We start from the raw sequence: 16206 nt of genomic DNA on the forward strand, positions 1-16206 counted from the left end.
GGGAATATAATAGTCCCAGCCTCCCAAGGCTGTTCTGAGAATTCAAGAAGTTCAGGTATGCAAAGACAATAAGGCCAGGCTCTAGTTACTGGAGTCACTGTTATTACCACTATAATTAAATCAGGTTTTTTTGTAGTAGTGAAGGAAGGAGACCCCTTTAGTACCTTCATTGCCTAGCGCTGTAGCAGGAGGAGCCTGTATTGGCTCAGGCTGCCGTAACAAAAAGCCACAGACTTGGCTTCTAAAACAACAGACATCTATTTTCTCACAGTTCCAGAAGCTGGGAGTTCAAGACCAAGGTGTTCGCAGAGCTGGTTTCCCCGGAGGCCTCCTTCTTGGCTTGCAGACAGCTGTCTCCTCATTGTGTCCTCACACAGCCTTCTCTCCTGCCACATGCACCCCTCTGTCGCTTCCTCTTCTTATAAGGACACCAGTCCTATTGGGTTAGGGCCCACCCTCTGACCTCTTTTAACCTTAAGTACCTCTTTAAGGTTCTGTCTCCAAATACCGTCATGCTGGGGGTTAGGACTTGAACGCGTGAATTTGGGGGTACACACAATTCAGTCCCTAACAGAGCTGGTACCAGGTCAGCTAGAAGGCAGGCAGTTGGGCTCAGAGAGCTTAGTCTTGAAAGCACTGCCATCTTGGAGGAAGGGTTGTATCAGTTAGGATTTAGGAGGAACTGGGTGTAACAGAATCCCTCAGTAACCACAGCTTGAACAAGAGAGACGTGTCTGTCTCAGGGAACCATCTCACGTGGCTGGTGGCTCTGTCCACACTGATGGCCGGGGCCAGGCTCCCTAACTGGGCTCTGAGCTGCCCTTGTCCGTTGCTCCCTGATGGGTCCTCACCTCATCCTTTCTCCAGCCTAAGAGAAGGTGAACGGAGAAGAAGCGAGATCCTGTCCCTTTAAGGCTATGTGACCTGAAGATGGCACGTTTCACCGCTGCTTACATCCCATTGGCTGGAATCAGTCACATGGTCACATCAGACTGCAGGGAAACTGGGAAATGTAGTTTTTATGCTCAGAAGTCATATGCTTGGTTAAGAACTATTACTGACGATGACGAGAGAATGGATACAGGAGTTTGACAAGCAGCTGCCCGGGTAGAGGAGAGGAAGGCAGCCTGTGTGCTCTCTTCTGGGGCTGGGATGCACAGCGTACCCCACACCCTGCACCCTGGCAGCCAGTGCTGGGTGAGCCCTGCCCAGCTGTTGACCTGCTTGGATCTCAGCGAGCAGGAGACCAGAGGCCCAGGCACTGGGTGTTCTGAGGGGTCTGGGGATGGGGAAATCCCTCACAGGGAGTATTTGAATTGAGTCAGATGGAGATGCAACTTCCTCTCCTGTGAATTCTTCCCCATTCTCTATATTTAAACTTCTTGTTGCTGCTGTAACAAATTGCCACAAATGTAGCAGCTTAAAAATGACAGGAAGGTACTCTTACGGTTCTGGAGTTCAGAAGTCCAAAATGGGTCTCACTGGGCCAGAACCAAGGTGTCAGCAGGGCTGTGTTGCTTTTTGGAGGGTCTAGATGAGAGTCTGTTTTCTTGCTTTAACCGGCTTCTAGGCTTCTGCTCATGGGGCCTTTGCGCAGCAGCAAGGGCCTGCGGGATCTTCCTCACATCCGATAATGGACTCTGTGCCGCCTCTGCTTTTCGTCCCTCCTTCCATCTTCAAAGTGTGTCACTCCAATTTCTGCCTCGTGGTCACAGTGCCTGCTCTCATTTGTTCCTCCTGTGTCCCTCTTATAAAGACCCTTGTGATGACACTTAGGACCCACCAGGTAATCCAGGATCATCTCCCCATCTCAGGGTCCTTAATCACACCTGCAAAGCCTCTTTGGCTGCTCTGAGGTACATTCATGGGGCATTAAGACATACACAACTTGGAGCGACCATTACTCAGCCCACTGCGTGGCCCTTGTGCAGCTTCCAGGGCAAAAGCACACTCTTGCAGTGCCTAATGTACCCAGCACCATCCATTGCTCCCCATCTCCTGGCCTCCCATCTCACCCTTTTCCCTCCTTCCTTGCTCCCGCCACTCTGGCCTCCTTGCTGCTCCTTGAACACACCAGTCATACCCTCACTTCAGGACCTTTGCACTTGCCGTTTGTTCCCTCTGCCTGGAATGCTCTCCCTCCAGATCCCCACATGGCTCCCTCCATCTTCCCCTTCAGATCTTTGCTCATTGTCACGTTCCAGGCCAAGATCTCTGCCCTCCCCATTTAAACCTCAATTCCCAAATGCTCCCAACCCCTTCCTTTCTTATGTCCCCCATGCACTTGTCACCATCCAACCCACCAGGGTAGTTCTTTTTTCTGACTCTGTCCACTGCCTGGTCCTCTGGGAGAACAGGAGATTTTTTCTGTTTTGTTCCCAGCCGAAGCCGCAGGATCTAGAACTATGTATGGCACATGGCTTATTTATTGCTGAATGAATGAATAAATTAAGGGCAACAGACTGGGACCAGGGATGGGTGGGGGTGGAGAGGGAACCACTGCCCTGGGGGCCTTGGTGAGATTCGGGGTAGGGGGCGGTGGGCAGAAGATGTCACAGGTTCTGAGAGACTGAATTTTGAGAGGGCCTGGAACTGCCTAAGTTACCAGCAGCTGCGGTAACTGGCCAGGACCGTCATTTGGGGCCACAGGCCTGGGAGGCCAGCATTCCTTCCCACGGGCCTGTCCTCTGGGGCATGTGAGGTGGGGGGCTGACTTGCGCCCAAGGGCAACCAGCAGAGTGGGGGTGGGGCGTTGAGAGTCAACGCGATATTGAGGAGCCCAGCCCAGTGCCTGGGAGGTCTGGCTGGAGACAGGCCCCGGGCCTCCCTCCGCACTCCCAAGTATCCAGAGGGGCCGACTTCAGGGTGGCAGGGGGCTAGAGCCTGCTTTTCCCAGGTGTGTGGCCCCGACCAGACTGCTGGAAGATCAGCCTTCAGGGTGGTTGTACACTTGGAGGGTGAACCAGGAGCTGGGCCCGACACGGTCTCTTGTCCTTCGAGCAGGGCGCCACGATGCCGTGCTAAGTCTCCAGCCAATTTCACCTTGTCAGCCCCACAGCCCCGTGGCCTTCTGCTCCTGGGTGTGGCTTTTCTGTGGATACCAGGCTTTCGGGATGCACAGAGGCTTTCCTCTCCCGCTGGGACCTCTTTAGGGGGTTGGCACTAGCTGGCAGTAAGGGGCAGGGTCGGGGTTCAGCAGCTCCTGGGAAGAGGGGGAGGGGAAGGAGAGAGAGGGGCTGCTGTTAAGGGTGAGAACCAGGGTCGGGGGCAGACATCAAGGAACCAGGAGAGACTGAGAGCCGTGGAGAGAAACACACACAGAACAGAAGATGGAAAGAGAGACACCCAGAGACACGGAGATGCCAGAAGATCCTGAAGAAGAGACGGACACGGAGAGACAGAGAGAAAGAGACACAGAAAGGAGAGAATGAGAGCAAGACAGAGAAACAAAGATAATGACAACACACACAGAAGGACGGAGAGAGAGAGACTGACCCCGAGGGCAGCAGAGAGACCTGCACAGACAGACCCTGCCTCTGCGAGGGGGCCGGGGAGAGGCCCAAGGGGCAGACAGGAGGGGCTGGCATGGGGCTGAGGCCCGGCCTGGGCCCAGGAGCCGTCCGATTGGGCTGTGTGACCCCAGGCAAGGCCTGTGGCCTCTCTGGGCTTCATTTCCTCCTGTGCGAATTCACAGCCTGGGAATCAGCTGCAATCCCAAGGGGGGAAGGACATGCCCAGGGATTCCCAGCGCAGCTGTCATACCCTTCCGGGGGGCCCTGGGGGCAGGGTGGGGAGTTCAGGCCTCTCCTATGAGCCTGGGTGTCATGACCCCGCCCCACGCAGCTCCGTGGGGTCCCCGACACCCCCTCCAGCCTCCCAGCTCCACACCTGGTAGGGGCGGTTCTCTGGCTCCGGCTGCCGCTGCGGGGCTGGCGGTGGGGGCTGCAGAGCAATAACACGGGTGAGCCAGGCCCTGCGCGCCCAGCCCCCTCCAGCCTTGACCGTAGCTGTCAGGACAGACCTGGATTCCAGGTCCCCATTGCTGCTCCCTGACTGGGGGACCTCTGGGTGAAGGGAATTCAGCCCCCTGCTCCTTGCCTCAGTGTTCCCCTCTGAGGATTGGGCCTCTGAGGATCGGGCCGAGGGCCTTGCCGCAGGGAGGTGCCCCTGCAGCAGGCCCCTCAAAACGCTCCTCCGCCCCATCAACACCTGTGCTTCTAAGCTTTAGTCTTCGCTGTTCACGTTTCTCTTCTTTCTTAATTCTTCTTCTTGTTTAATCTTATCTCATTTAATCATCTTCTTATCTAATTCTTATTTGTATCAATCATCCCCATCTGATTATAAAGGGAATATCTGCTCAGTGTTGGGAATGCAGAAGGACAGGAGAAAGTAAGGCCCCCCCAGCAGCTTCCATGCGCCAGAGACAAACACCATTTATGTTGTGCTGTTTCCCCCCAATCTCTTCTCCTTATAGTTTTTAAAGCACCCTAGAGAACGACAGTTCCCAAACTGTGTGGAGGGGAGGTACCAGGTCAGAAGTGGGCTTCAAAGAAGAGGGGTGGGGGCTCACCACGGCAGCATTCACGGACTCCGTGTCACTGAAAGGGGACACCAGGAGGACTGGAGATGGCATCACTTCATAGACATTGTCACCTGAAGCAGAGGACAAGGGGAGGAGCCAGCCAACAGGTGGCCCACAGGCCCACTCTGGCTGCCGTCAACATTCATTTATCCATTCAACAAACGTTTATGCAAACCCCTCTTCTTGCCCAGGCCCATTCACTGCTGTGACTGAGGCAGTGGTGGTCCTCCCCTCACAGCCCAGTGGGGGAGACAGACCCCTGACAGGGATAACCCAGAGTGGGCATGGCTGGAATAGGAGACCCCAGAGGGTTCCTGGAGTGGAGTCAGGGAGGGCTTCCTGGAGGAAGGGGTATCAGACTGGAAAGAGAAGTGAGAGCTGTGCAAAGGCAGGAGAGGGTGCCTGCAGAGGCCTGACGGTGGGAGGGCCTGCCACAGTTTGAGGAACTTTGATATGCTTGCTCTGTCTGGATTTTATCTATATATGTAGTTTTGTTTTGTTTTTGAGGGTAGGAATGTTATGTGAGAGATAAAGCCAGGAAAAGAGTGGGGACTAGTTTATAGGAGCTTTGGGGATCACTTTAGGAGCCCGAATTTGTCCTAAGGGTACTGGGGAGCCTCGGAGGGCCTTTGAGCAGAGCAGTGGCAGACTGGAGTTTTAGAAGCATCCTGTCCTGGGACAGCCTGGAGGCCAGCCTGGAGGCCAGGATCCTGCAGAGGAGTGGACTGTAGGGATCGGGAGATGGTACCTGTTCGTGGCCCAGAGCCGCCGCTGGGGCCGGCTGAGTGCTGTGGTGACCACCGACGTGGAGTGCCAGCCACTGAGAGGAGGAAGAAGAGCAGGCTTGGGGTGAGTGCTGATGCACTCGAAATGTGCGGGCTGCGTCTGGGGAGCCCCAGGGAGGTCTGGGTGGAACAACCAACTGGGGGCTCCGAGTGGGGGAGAGCAAGGGGCTTGTGGCTGGGGGAGAGGAGGAAGGAGCTGCGGGGAGGGCCGGGTAGTGAGACTGGGACCTCTGCTTACCAGTGTTACGGCCAGGGCCCAGCTCCGGCTTCTCTGTGGCCGTCATCCTGGGGGTACATTAGGGAACCAATATTAGGGTAGTAAGATGGCTGGTCAGGGACCCAGAGAAGCTGGAGAGCCCATCAGGTTCCAGAGAGAGATGGTCCTTGCCTCCCAGTGGGCCAGGATGGGACTTGTCCCTATCCCGCCTCTTCTCCCGTAATGCTCAGCCACACAGCCCTGTTCAGGTTCCCCAGCTGCCGCTTTATGCCGGAAAGCAATGTTTCCCTGATGTCACCATTTGTAAAGACCAGCTAAGCGATTCTGCTCCATCCACCTGTTTCATGATTTCCTTCATAGTTCTCTTTAAGTCAGTTCATTTGAATACCGTCATTTAAAAAGTTCACTTGATATCACTACAGCTAATTTGTTAATTCACTAAATAAATATACATGGAACACTGACCATGGCCTGGGCACTGTTGAAGTCTCTGGGGACACAGTTGGGAACAAGACTGACAGAGACCCCTGGCCTCTTGGAGCGGACACTCTAGGGAGAGAGAGTGAAAATTTGAGTAAACAGTAGACACTAGAATATTGGGGAGTAAAAAGTGTGCTGCAGGAAAATGAAGATGGAAAGGGGTAAAGGGTGGAGGGAGAGTGTGTGTCCAGCTTCAAGTAGGATGGTCTAGGAGCCTTGCTGAGAGGGTGACATTTGAGCAAAAGCCTGAGGCAGGGAAGAGGACTGCTTATCATGGGAAGAGAGTTTTAACAGAGGGAAGAGCATGTGCAAAAGCCCGGGCTGGGCAACTATTGCCTGAGGGCCAAATCCACCCTGTCATCTCTTTTTGTATTGCCTGCAAGCTGACAAGGTGTCTAGCAGGGATGGCTTATGTGTGTCCACTACCCTGGATATGAGTGTGGCAGACATTATTAATCAACCAAATTAATAATTAACCAGAGTGAAGGGGAGAGGGGCAGAGGTGAGGTCAGGGAGGTGAGGGGGCAGCAGGTTGAGCAGGGTCTTGTGGCCATAGTAAGGATGTTGGCCTTCACTCCAAGGAACCCAAGCTGACTGATTTTAACAGGGTTCTCTGTCTGCTGAACAGGGAACAGACTGTGGGAAGCAGTAGACCTGTTGGAAGCTGCTACATCGTAAATGAAAAAACAAAAACGAAAACAAAAAACCTCCTTACAACTAGACAGAAAAGGAAAGCCAAACCTTGGTTTAAATTTGTAGCTTGATACTGTTGTTAGTTTTTCTTTTTGTAAAAGCCAGCGGGCATTAGAAATGCTGACCAACCACAACAAGCTTTACGGGCTGACTGGAACCCGACTGAAGCGCTTGCTTGCCACAGTCAGATTGATGCAAAGAGAAGAGAGAAAGGAATTCATTTCACCATGTGACTCAAAGCCTTTAAGAGTATCCTATTAAAAAACATTTTCTATTTGGAAATATTTCAAAGTTACAGAAAAGTTGCAAAAAGGGTACAAAGAACATCTGTATAATTTTTATCCAGATTGACCTCTTATTTTCACTCCATCGGCTTTAGCATTTGCTTTCCCTCTTCCTCCCGTGCATGTTTTCTCCCCCTGACCCGTTGGAGGGTAAGCTGCGTGCATTGCGACCTGTTATCCTAAATACGTCCATGTATTTAAATATTTCCATATTCTGTTTTCTAACATCGTGGCCCAGAATGCCATCTCAAGCTGCCTTCAGCTCTGCCAGCGCTTGAGAATCCTTGAGACTCTTTGAAAATCACTGGCTGTAGTGGAAAGAAAGCTGGTCAGAGGTGAGGGCTTACGGAGTGTAGTTTTGGTTCTGGAGCTTACAATCACTCAGATCTGGGTTCCTATCACAAAATCTATTGCCACTCAGTTTGTGCCATTTGACAGATGACTTCATGTCTCTCTGCCTTGGTTTTCTCTAGAGACTGTGGCAAACTATTGCCCAAGGGCCAAATCCACCCCATCACCTCTTTTTGTATGGCCTGTAAGCTAAGAAGGTGTCTAGCAGGGATGGCTTATGTGTGTCCACTACCCTTGACATGACTGTGGCAGACATTATTAATCAATCACAGCATCCTTTCCCACTGAATTTGGAGTGACCTCAACTCCTTTTCCTTCAAATGCTTGGCACATAGTAGGCCCTTAACAAATAGTATTGACTAATTTACTGACCTGGCTTAGACTGCCACCCCCAAATTAGAATATATTAGGAGAAAAACAAGTAGAATGATGAAGGTCCAGAAACCATGGCACATAAGGAACAGTAGAGGGAGGAGTTAGGATTGCTAACTTCATTTTCTGGGGATCACAGAGAGGCAAAAAAATTAAGACATCTTCTCTACAGTGAGCTCAGAGCCAAGGTCGGGAGAGAAAGTTCTGAAAAGGCTGATCTCATGAGGAAGGAATTTTCACATATAGGAATATTTCCCTGGGGAAACAGGCCCCCACCTCTCTCTTTTCCTCAATACGGAGGTAGGCACTGTCTGATCACTTTGGCTTCCTCTCATCCACTCTCATTCTTTGGCAATAGCTTCTGGTTTTCCTTTGGGAAATCCCTCCCTACTCTCAATCCATTTGGTCATGTGGATCTGGGTCTATTTCCAGTTTCAGGGCTGCACCAATACCCAAGTTTAGCCAATCAGAACATTCCAACACCTGGCCACAGTGACTGGCCCAGGCGAAAACGTGTGATTTGAGTTGATCCAATGGGAGGCAGTCCCTGGATCCAGGCATACCTGCAGCTCCTGCAGGAAAAAACCTTGTTGTTTTTTTTTTGTGAGGTAGTGCAAGGGTAAGGTTTCTGTCCTTTGCAATGCAGGTTCTGTCTGATACAGGATAGGAAGACTTCCACTGCAGGAGTTCCCAGATTTGATGGGATGGTGTATGAGTCTGGTCATGTGACTTGTGAAAGAATCAGTCAGTGGGACCTGAGTGGGGCTGGGGAGGAGACAGAAGGGGAGGGGAGAGAGGCCCGGGGCCCCTGTACCTGTGCCTCTGGTGCTTCCAGCATTTTGTCACCAGGAGATAGGCAATGCTGCCCACGAGGAGGGACCCGGCGACAAGGGGCCCAGTGATGATGGCAGCCACAATCGCAGTGCTCATGGGCAGGTGCGTCACAGGGGGCTCCTTATGCTTTTCTGAAGAGTATGAGAGAGAGAGGACTGTGTGGCACCTTGGGAGGGCCCCCTCCATGTTCCCCCATCTGTGACTATCCACAGAGCCCAGGCGTGCGATTTCACCTTCCCAGCCCAGAGTTTCCCTTGCGTTGCAGATCCAAGTATCAGTGGTCTGGTGGATTTGGCTGCAGATAAAACTCCCTGCATCCCTGATGGAACTCCTTCACTGCCCTCCTGACCCCAAATCTCTGCTTCCCTAGGATATCCTAGCAGCCTCAGCACAGCCCAGACCCACCTGCAGACCCACTCCCTGTCCCCTCCCCACTAATCTGCTTTCTCTCGCCTCCATTAATGACACTTCGATCCTTCTAGTGGAAGGATGAGGCTCTGGGCTGTTTTGTGGGGGACACAGGGAACTCCACTAGCAGGGTTTTCAAACTCGCCATGCCAGATCCGGGATGAAGCCTACCTGACATCTGGCTCCCACCGTGAGGCCCTCCAGCCTTTAATCTCAAGTGGGACACCTGTTCCGTCCCAGCCCTTCTTGGCAGCTAAGCTTGTGGACTCTGAGACCAGAATGTTAGGGTTCAAGTTCCTGCTGCCTCCTGGCTGTATGACCCTGGGTAGCTTCTCTGTGCCTCTCAGTTTTCCCATCTGTGAAACGGGGATAATAAGAATACCTACCTCATGGGGTTGTTGTGAAGAGTGAATGAGTTTACACACACACACACACACACACACACACACACACACACACACCACACACCACACACTTTCTATCCAACAAAGTAGATTCTATGCCATTTTACAGATGAGGAAACTGAGGCACAGAGAAGTGAACTGCCTGGGAGCTCACAGTCAGAGCAGTGCTGGGATCACACCTGGGCCTCTGAACTCCTAATGACTATTCTGTGTGGCTTCTGAATGCAGACAGGCCGTCCTGCTGTGCCCTGTCTAAATTCCTGGGCTCAGAAATTGTGCACATAATAAAATGGTCGTCGTTTTATAACACCAAGTTCATTCTGCAGCAAGAAGTGACAAGAACAGAACTGTTTCTCCTTCCAGGACTGAAAATTTTCTGTTTGGCTTTTCTCCGCACTGGTCCCTGGGAACCTCTGTGCTCAGGTCTGCTAACCGAATCACCTGGGCCTTCTTCCATGAGTCAGATTTATCCATTTACGCAAAGCTGACCTTTGAGCCTTCGCTTTGGGAGCCAGAGACACAGAGGTGCAGGTGCCATGCTGGGCCTTTGGTGGTGAGGACGTGACTGGCACACCCGCCAGTGTATGAACTCCGTAAGGACAGAGAGCTGTGCCCCATTCCTTCTGTGAACACAGTGCCTGGCACACAGCAGGGGCTCAACAGATGTTCACTGAATGAATGAATAGTTGAATGTAACTTTCTGGTGCTCCCCCGGGCGGGGCTTCTGGTCCCAGGGCTGACCGTTTTCTCAGGCAGGAACAGTTCCACATGTAATTTATACCTCATTCCCAGTGCCCCGCCTCCTGGAGGCACCGTGAGCATGCAATCCCCTTTATTAAAACCCCTTTCTGCCTGTGCCAGGTGGGGTTGGCTACTGTTACGGCTACTACAGACACACCAGATCCTCTCATGACTGAGAAATAAAGCATGTGGGTTACCCAGGCCTCAGGAAGTACTCCCAGCCACTTCCATCCCCCACCTAGGTGGGGTTCCGTATTTGGGGCCCCAACTGCCCTCCAGTATAAGTGCCCTGGCTACCCTGGAGACCTGGCCTCATGTGAAGACACCCCCAGGCCTACCCCTGGTCCCCTCCACCTTCTCCTTTGCTCCTCCTTGTCCATTGGACTGAACTGCCTCCCTTCCCTGTTCCCTGAGCTCAGCTCGCCAGGAGCCCAGGCAGCTCCCCATTCCCCTGACTGCTCCCCAGGGGGCCCCTCGGTGCTTCATGGGGAATCCCTGTGGGTCTGAGAAAGAGCCAGGTGGCAGAGGGCCAAGGACATGGACCCGGGCCCAGCTGGGGCCTCGGCTCCCCACTTCCCAGCAGTGTGGTGTTGCACCCTCTCTGGGGCTCAGTTTGCCCTGCTCTAAAGCGGGGGTCATCCCAGGGCCCACTTGACAGGGTTCTTGTGGCATGACGTAAGGTGAGGTTGGCAAAGTGCCTGACTTGGAGGTGTGTGGTATGCAGTAAGTGTTCCGTGAATGGGAGACGGCGTTACAAGTGTTTATTGAGTGCCTAATGTGTGCTAAGCACCGCTCTAAGCACTAGGGAATTAATGGTGAACAAATGGCAGCAAATAGGCATCATGATTATTTCTTGGAAGGCAGGTGTTGAGTCTTCTCCATCCCCCCAGCCTGGATCCCCAGGCCCCAGCCCAGCCCCCCATCTCGTTGGTTCTATTTGATTCCACCGCTTGGACAAGAGGTGGACACCTGAGTCAAGAGGAAGAGGACCAAAGGCCAGGCTGGACCAGACAGATTCTGTCTCTCTGTCTGCCTGTCTCTCTTTCCAGCTCTCTTTCTGCCTCTGCATTTCGGAAGAGGAGACTCAGAATACGCAAAGAAGCCTGGGTGGGCACCCTGTTTAGTGTGGTAGTGGGAATCCCAGCCCACGGAAAGGAGAGTGGAGCCCGTGAGCAGAGTTGAGACCAGAGGCTGCACAACCGGGAGGGGGAGGGACCACCTTGCTGCCCTGACAGCTGCCTTGGGGGCTCCCCGCTCATTCATTCATTCAACAGTGTTCCTGGCCCTGTTCTAGGTTCCAAGGAGGCAGCTGTGAGCCCAGGCCTCCTAGAGCCGACATCACAGGAGCTGCCCCTGGTTTCCACAAAGTCCCCCCAACTCTGAGACGGTTGGAAAGAGCTTCTGTCTTTACAACCTGAGCCCTGGCTCAAATACATCTGGCAGCACTGGCCTCCTAGGCTGCCCCCTTGGTCTCCTGCCTCAGTCATGCTGGCCTCCTGCCAGCTCAGGTTAGAAGCCCTAAAGCTTCCTGCCACAGGCCCTTTGCACAAATGAAGTTCTCTGCCTGCACACCTCACAAAGCTCCTTTCCCTTCTACTTAGAGCTGCTGGTCATCAAGCTTTGTTGAAGGATTCCCTTTTGAGGCAACCTCTCTGCTACCCCAACTTATGATCTCATGATTCCCGCACTTGCCTTCATTCCCTGCACTGTTCATAACGATCCATTTGTGGGTGTGTGCTTATTCGTTAATATCTGTCTCCCCCACTGGGTTGTGAACCCAGGAGGGCAGGGCCAGGGCTGCCTTGGTCCCCAGCACTGGTCAGTCCAGGCGGGACACAGACGGAGCATTTGTGAAGGAACAAGTGGATGAGCGGTTTGGCGTCTGCAGAGGCGACTTTGTGTCTGATCCAGATGGCCCTGCATGGGAATCCCGACTCTGCCATTGATTTGACAATTAGCTGCCTCATATTTGGGTTTTACCTTAAACTGCCTTAGCCTAGGTTTCCTCCTGGACAAAAAGGACATTCAGCCCACACTGTGCCCTGCGGGTGGGTTAGACTGTGAATCAGCCCATTCCCCTGTTAAAAACCCTTTAGTGGCCCCTCGTCAATCTCTCCATGCCCTGGAGGCTGGCCCCTGTGCGCCTCTCAGACCTTGCCGCCCAAGACCCAGCTCGCTCACTGCCTTACAGCCGTGGCGTCCTTCTGTCTATGTGCTTTGAGCACACCAAGCTAGTCTATCCCCAGGGCCTTTGCACTTGCTTTCCCTCTGCAAGGAACTCTGCAGGGTCCCTCAGAAATCAGCATGGCTGTCTTCCCCCTGCTCAAATGTCATTTTTCAGCAAGGCCTCCTTGATGACCTCTCATCCCAGATCACATCATCCTGTTTCTTTCTTTCTTTTTTTTTACTGGGCAAGTCATAACCTCTCTGTTCCTCAATTGCCTCATGTGTAAAATGGGTCTAATAATATTATGCACTTCACAGGGCTTCAGTGAGGATTAAATGAGTTACTATATATGTAAAGCTAGCATGTGATAAGCACTTAATAATGTTAGCTATCACTGTTCTTGTTAACAATTCCATCTGAAATATGATCGTAATTTATTATTTACATTTACAGAATCCCACATTTGAATGAAGATAGGGAGATTTTTTTTTCTCTTTCTCTGCTTTGAGAGCAGGCGGTTAAACTCCCAGATTTTGGCATTATGACTTTATGGGCTTAAATCCCAGCTCTGCCACTTTCTGGGACTCAGTTTTTCCATCTTTAAACTGGAGACAATAATGGTGCTTGCCTAATGGAGTTGTTGTGTTTGAAAGTTTTCATTCATTTATTTACTTATTTAACAAACATTGACCAAGAACCTATTATGTCCCACACGTTGTGGTAGACATTGGATGTAAAAAGGATGAATATGTTCTATTTACTCTCCCTTTGGAGATTTACTATTCTAGTGACACGGGTCTGTAAACTGATCAGTTAGAACACATTATGGAAATCACAAAGGTAAATGGATGAGCCAAGGCCTATAGGGACATAGTTGATGAGTGACAGGTCTGCCTAGAAAGGTTGAGAAGTTATTGTCCTCTCCAACTTTATTGAAATATAATTGACATATAACATTTTGTGGAGTTTTTTTTTTTTTTAGATACAGATGAGTTAATTTAGGGCAGTGGTTCTTGACCAGGGTTGACATTTGGCAATGTCTGCAGACGTTTTTTGGTCTCTGGCATCTAGTGGGTAGAAGCCAGGACTGTTGTAATATACCCCCACAGCACACAGAACAGCCCCCCGCTACCAAGAGTCAGGCAGTCCAAAATGTCAACAGTGCTCAGGTTGAGAAGCTACGCTCTAGGGCAAGTACCTGGCCCATCACGAGTGCCCAAGAAATGTTAGCTGTCGCCACTGTCCATCACCTTATCATTAGTGTTTGCCCAGAGTGAGTTCACCAATAAACACTTAACTCACGGATGAAGATCCACTTAACTCAGGACCAGGCATACAGTAGGTGCTCAGTAAATATTTCACTAATTAATGCATGTGAGGAGTAAATGGTGCATTCTCCAAGGTCTGGCTCTGTGTCTAGAAAAAGGTAGGCATTCAATAGATATTTATTAGTTAATGCATGTGAGGATAAAATGGTATTGCCAGGGCCTGGCACACAGTAAGTGCTTAATCAATGTGTGTTGAATGAATGAATGAGAGGACCAAATAGAGTGGTATTTGCATAGGGCCTGGCATGTGGTAGCTACTCAGGATGCATCAGCTACCCCCACCCACTTTCTCCCTCAACACTCACCAGCCACCTGGACCTCAGTCTTGGCCCTCATGGTCCAGGAGGGGTTGATGGTGACAGCTACCTGGTAGGTACCACTGTCAGAGGGCTGGGCATGACGCAGCAGCATGGAGCCATTGGGGAAGCCGACGATGTCTCGCTGCTCCATGGCACTGCCATCCCTCTGTGGCCGTGGTAGCCCAGGGATGTAGGTTAACAGCATTGTGCCGCCATAGGTCTCCTCCCCCAGGTACCAGTTGAAGTCCTGGAAGGTATCTGGGATGCCCTGGACAGACAGGAGAAGGTCCTGGTTCTTTTGAGGCTGCTCTGGAATCTTCTGGATGTGGAGGGCAGCCCAGGAGCCTTGGGGGACCCAGAGGGCCAGGACTGAGGCTGTGGGGAGTTATAGGGAGGCCTGAGATCAGAGGTGTTGGGCAGGGAACATAGCATTATTTTTCCTATAGGTCCTCATCTTGGGGCAAGGACTCTGAGTGTTGTTCATTGGAAACAGTGCTGGGATTGATTAGCAATGCCTGCCCTGGGTGCAGGCATGGGAACACAGACATCATGCCACAGATTTGCCAGAAGACTTTTCTGTCCTGAGACGCTGTGTGGTCTGCCTCTAAACACCTGAACTCTCTGAATTCTTCCTGTCATTCATCTAACTAATACTTAAAGGTGTATATATTATTTATTCTACCATACCAATTGTAAATGATACACCTAAAATTCCTTAGATTTCTAGGTAATGGGGATACAGTGAAGAATCAAAAGCAAATAAATTCTTGCCCTTTTGACCTTAACATTCTAGAAAATTTCATAGATAAAATGGGGGTGGGGTTGTGAGTCTGCTGCTCACCCTCCCATCTTATTCTAATAATTTCATCTTTCCTGACAATCTTTCCCTCTTCCAAGAGGAAACCTCAGTCCCTGGACTAGGTCCCACCTTGCCCCCCTCAGCCCCAGGGGTACTTTCCTGCTTACCTGAGAGCAGGAGGCCCTTTGAGAAGTGGCACTGGGTCCCCTTGGTAACCGGCATCTTGTTGTCCTGTGGAGATGCCCGGGGGCCACCTGCTGGACACCGAGGGGGCTGGAGGGCTGGGCCCTGGCTGTCTGAAGTGGGCCAACTCAGTGGGGATCCTGGGGGTGCCTCTGAGACATGGCTGAGGCCGCTGAGCCCCAGCACCCCTTTCCCACAGGCTCCAGAGGCTTCACCTGTGCTCCCTGGGATGGATGGCAGACACTGGTTGAACCAGTTTTCCAGGGTGACTGGGAACTTCCTGGGGCTTCCCTGGACTCCTCCTCTGACCCCCTTCCATGTCTTCTTCCCGCCCAGTGCATCTGTCATAACAACAGTGTAACTGTGGCAGCAGTCATGATGGTTGAGCAACGACCCCAGGCCTGGCAGGTCCCTGCAGGCCAGCCCAACACACACTGCCTCATTCAACATGCATCATGCATAACTGTTCCAATTGCGCAGATGAGGAAACTGAGGCTCAAAGAAGGAGGCAAGTCTACCAGTAGGTGGAGTTGGGATTTGACCTGTGGTTGGCTCACTCTAAAGCTCTTGGTATCATTTTTCAAAAGCATCCCTCCATTCATTCATTCATTCATTCGTTCATCCATCCCAACACACACTCCCTATGCTCAACTCTGTGCTGGGTGGGGCTAGGGACACAGTGATGACTGCGACAACTCCTGCCTTGCTCTCAGCCCACAGTGGGGCTCACAGTTCTCTGTGTGTGTGTGAGACACCCCCCCTCCCCAGACAATGATGATTCAGAGTGGTCAGCATTGGGACGGAGGAGCACAGGGGGCTGGAGGGCCTAGGTGGATGCCTCACTCAGCAAGGAGGGCTATTGAAATATAAATTTAAATTAATTAAAATTTAATGACTCGAAAATTTTAGTTCCTCAAACTGGCCACTTTCAATTGCTCAACCGCCCCATGTGGCTAGTGACTCTCATATTTGACAGCGCAGATACAACACATGTCCCTCACCATCACAGATGATTCTACTGGACAGCTAGCCCAGAGAGCTGACCGGGCAGTGCCAGGTGAGATTTCTGAGCCGCAGGAAGAGAGAACCCTAATTTGGGGTTCTGTACATCAGTAGCAGTTTGTGTGTGTGTGTGTGTGTGATAGATGGTCGGAGGTGACGGCATCCCGAGAGTCCTCAGGTTAGGGTGACAGAGAAACCCCGCCTTTGAAACACCCTGGGGGTGGGGCGGCATGGCCTGGACAGGGCTGAACCCCCAGACTCCAGCACAGCCCTGTGG

The 16206-nt window shown here is 51.9% G+C and overlaps 1 protein-coding gene across 3 annotated transcripts; it reads right to left on the reverse strand.

The window, feature by feature from the left end:
• Positions 1-2408: 2408 nt before the first annotated feature.
• CEACAM19 (CEA cell adhesion molecule 19) lies at positions 2409-15193 on the reverse strand. 3 transcript variants are annotated; one of them, XM_017671313.3, is made up of 9 exons: positions 14912-15192; positions 13952-14320; positions 8579-8729; positions 6050-6133; positions 5606-5652; positions 5331-5402; positions 4571-4653; positions 3889-3942; positions 2409-3202 (listed from the first exon to the last, which is right to left on the reverse strand). In XM_017671313.3, exons 1-9 carry the CDS (start codon positions 14964-14966, stop codon positions 3149-3151), a joined length of 969 nt encoding a protein of 322 aa, XP_017526802.2. In that variant the 5' UTR covers positions 14967-15192; the 3' UTR covers positions 2409-3148. The 3 variants fall into 3 exon arrangements, with proteins under 3 accessions (XP_017526802.2, XP_073081848.1, XP_017526803.2); XM_073225747.1 differs by lacking the exon at positions 3889-3942 and having other exon boundaries at positions 14912-15193; XM_017671314.3 differs by lacking the exon at positions 6050-6133 and having other exon boundaries at positions 14912-15189.
• Between the last annotated feature and the right edge of the window lie 1013 nt (positions 15194-16206).

Source organism: Manis javanica, chromosome 17 (genome assembly GCF_040802235.1).
Source record: "Manis javanica isolate MJ-LG chromosome 17, MJ_LKY, whole genome shotgun sequence".
Lineage (NCBI taxonomy): Eukaryota > Metazoa > Chordata > Mammalia > Pholidota > Manidae > Manis > Manis javanica.